The 3,448-nt window shown below is 29.0% G+C and overlaps 2 protein-coding genes across 2 annotated transcripts; both read right to left on the bottom strand.

Moving 5' to 3' along the window:
* Positions 1–455: 455 nt before the first annotated feature.
* On the bottom strand, positions 456–1,198 carry LOC131071155 (gibberellin 20 oxidase 1-A). Its single transcript, XM_058006875.2, has 2 exons — positions 881–1,198; positions 456–797 (listed from the first exon to the last, which is right to left on the bottom strand). Exons 1-2 carry the CDS (start codon positions 1,178–1,180, stop codon positions 528–530), a joined length of 570 nt encoding a protein of 189 aa, XP_057862858.2. The 5' UTR covers positions 1,181–1,198; the 3' UTR covers positions 456–527.
* Positions 1,199–1,285: 87 nt separating this feature from the next.
* Positions 1,286–1,690, bottom strand: LOC131856899 (probable 2-oxoglutarate-dependent dioxygenase At3g49630). The gene has a single exon (XM_059208856.1). The coding sequence runs from the start codon at positions 1,688–1,690 to the stop codon at positions 1,286–1,288; it is 405 nt and encodes a 134-aa protein (XP_059064839.1).
* Positions 1,691–3,448: the final 1,758 nt, after the last annotated feature.

The following is a 3,448-nucleotide window of genomic DNA, read 5'->3' as shown; positions in this document are numbered from 1 at the left end:
TCTTCTAAAATGCATCTATCACTTGATTAGTATTATTATTACATGATACATTACCCAATGACATATTATAAATTAATGCATCTAGAGTTGTCCTACATATTTAAATGCTAATTCTTTTTGTTACCATCATCAAATAACTGACCAATTTATATGTAGATGTATAAGATTAAGACATAAATAATCACCCACAAACATAAAATTTTTAATATATGTATCCTTTTATCTCTATAATAATCTACGACCAAAATAAATTCACATCATGAATATAAACTTAACATCTATTATTATGAAAAGCAATTAATATTGATATATTTCCACAGTTTTTCTCTTGACTTCAGACTCACCACACAACAATAAACATCATTCAATTGAACACTTAAGGCAATTTAGACCAACAAAATTAAGATAAATATTTACCATTTTTAATATAGATCAGCTGTAAAATTACTAAAAAAACAAAAATGCAATTGCCATTTCGCGCATTCTCTGTTCATGGCTTTATCTAGAGGTGTTACCAAATGTGTGTTTCAGATTGCTGCTTTTGTCTCTGCATATTGCTCCAAGAAAGTCCAGGATTTTGCATCCGTCGTTTTTAAGTAATTCATGGAATCCACCTCAAATTGTGAGGAGATTAAAGGCCTGTAACGTCGTGGATGTTCATCGTTCACAAGCTCATCCGGAGCCCAAATTTGTTTATCCCTCGGAAAACGAATAAAATATGGCACTGCAAATCGGTCCACCCACCCTTTATACACAACCCGATGCTCTGAGCTACGGTATATGCCATTGCTCCATGCCTGCACAACACATCTTTTTCTCTATTCATATTCATTTAAAAAAACAACATGCAAATATAGATTTTGTTTCAGTTTTTTCGCACCTTCATTGAATCTCCCAAATTGACAACAAATGAATTCGGGATCGGCTTCACATTCAGCCATTCCCCTTCCTTGGATCGCATCTGAAGCCCCCCTTCATTACCCTGGTAGAGAATTGTAAAGGAACCAATATCTGTATGAGGTAATAGCAGCTCCTCCTCCACAGATTTGGCATCAGAAAGGTAGTGAATTATTCGCATGATAGCTGTGTATCTTTCGAAATGAAAATGATAGAAATTCTCCACATCCAAGCCAAGACTGGCAAGAATTATTTTGCAGACCTTGCGTGCGAGCTCTGCCATAAGCAAAGAGTATTTTCGGAAGATCTCGCTGGAATTCGATCCAAGAACCGATTTTTATTTATGAGTTAGGGTTTGAATTTCAAATGTATAAAGAAACAGAAACCCTCACAATTTAACATACCTGAAAATCGTTGGTCTTCCCTCCTGTGGCCATATCTTGTTGCTCAAATCCTGAATCGAATCAGATTCTGTTAAATTTAACATGGTGAAGATCTCTGTCTTGGGATTGCGATGATAGCCCGTTGCTGGATCACAAGTGAGGGTTTTTTCTTTGGCTTCTGCTGGCACAGAACATAGTTGACGGCTCTGGAACTCCACTTGTTGAAGAAAATCAATTGGAATTCCGTGGTTTCCGATGTAGAAAAATCCCCATTCTTTGCAGGCTTCTCTCACCACCGCTAAGACAGGGTTGTTTTTAAGGCAATTTAAGTCTTCGCAATCAAAGACGGACGGAAATTGTGAAATGTCGATCAGAGGGAGATCGACATGAGATTGCAGCGAGGAAGACATGATTTGAGGATTTGAGATATCACAGGAAAATTAAAAGAAAACTTAGTCCAGGGAATTCTTCTGCGACTCTGGAATCTTAAATAGCATTTTGTATGTGAGATTGAAGTGGAATTTGGAAAGATTGTGGAGACGAACAATGGCTTCTTTGGAGTGATCGACAACAGGCTTGGTCGAAGTGAGGGAAAGGACGAAGGTTAGGCGATTAGAATAACTTTTGTAAATGAATTAAAAAAAAAAAAATTGTGCGTGGAATCTGAATCTGTGCCGACTATCGAGTAAATTAACGAGTCCTTTTGGTTAAATATGGATTTATTTTATTTTATTTTTAATCTATTTTCATTGTTTATATCATAAGCTATATTCACTCAAAAATCTTGTACACAATTTAATCCACAACAGTTTTTGATTTATTCTATGGATTGTGGAAATCTCTTATCACTAAGCTTTATGATGTTTTATCATTGTGTTGAATTATGTGACGTTAAAGTTAAAAATTATGCAAATAAATAATTGCTCAAAAAATATTATAAAAGTTACATGAGTGTTGTTTTCTATGAAATTCATTTTTGTTATTTTTAAAATAATATTTGTTGTATTTGTTAAAGGAATTAAAGGCTAGTGTAGATATCTAAAATACATCTATTTAAAACAAGGCCGCGTTGTAGCATAGTTCCTGCCAAAAGTTGGCAAAATTGTTTTACTATTTGAAAGATAAACAACTTAAAACATAATTGAGTTGCTTAAACAGTTTGAAAATAGATTTGACTTGCTCGAGCAATTTGAAAATAAATAAATGAAACATAGAAATGTTTTTATTTTAAGTATTTAGTTTTAAATAATTATACTTCAAGATATATGTATATGTATGTATAATAATAAAATTGTTTTCTTTAACATATCTGCAAAAATGTTTAGTTTTCATAATGAAATATTTTTGAACTTTAGAAAAGATTTTTTTGTTCTATTATTACTAATAGTTAGGAAATATGTAATAATAATATTATAATATTAATATTTAATATAATTTTTTATTGAAATATTTATAATTTTTATTTATAATATAACATTATTATCTAATAAGTATTATGTGTATTTTAATAAAATATTATCTTAATTATATTATATTATTATTTTCAATAAAATATTTATTATTTTTAATTAAAAAAATAGAAAATTAATATTCAATTTTTTTTTGGTTTAATTCTCATATTTTAATAAATTTTATTTTTTCATTGTATATATAAAAATTAAAACATAGAGTTAAAAATTAATTTGCTTTCAAAAACCTAAAATATAGAATAATAATTATTTTGAAACTAAAAATGAAATCTTAATAAATAAAATACATAGTTTTAAATGAAAATAGATTAATCAATTAAGTTTAAAATTTTAAAAAGAATTTTACTTTAAATTTTTTATGAATTATCAATGCCACGCGTCAGGTAGTATTAAAAAACTATATAGATAAAATAAGTTTTTTTGACAAATCTGTAAAAAAGGTTTACTTTTGGTAATCAAATATTTATGAACATTGAAAAATAGTTTTTTACTTGATTTTTATTGGTTGTTGTTAAATAATTTATTCACTTGTTAGTTATTTTTTGAAAAGGAACCCTCGCCTATAGTTCCAGGCAGGAACTAAAAATACCTAGAAATATGAATTTGGAGCTATTTTATTTACTTAATTTTTTTTTATTTCTTTTTAAACTATATTTGCTACATAGAAACAAATAAATTTTATTATATCTAGTTGTTTAC

This window comes from Cryptomeria japonica, chromosome 7 (assembly GCF_030272615.1).
Source record: "Cryptomeria japonica chromosome 7, Sugi_1.0, whole genome shotgun sequence".
Taxonomy (NCBI): domain Eukaryota; kingdom Viridiplantae; phylum Streptophyta; class Pinopsida; order Cupressales; family Cupressaceae; genus Cryptomeria; species Cryptomeria japonica.
This window is presented reverse-complemented; position numbering and strand designations above follow the sequence as displayed.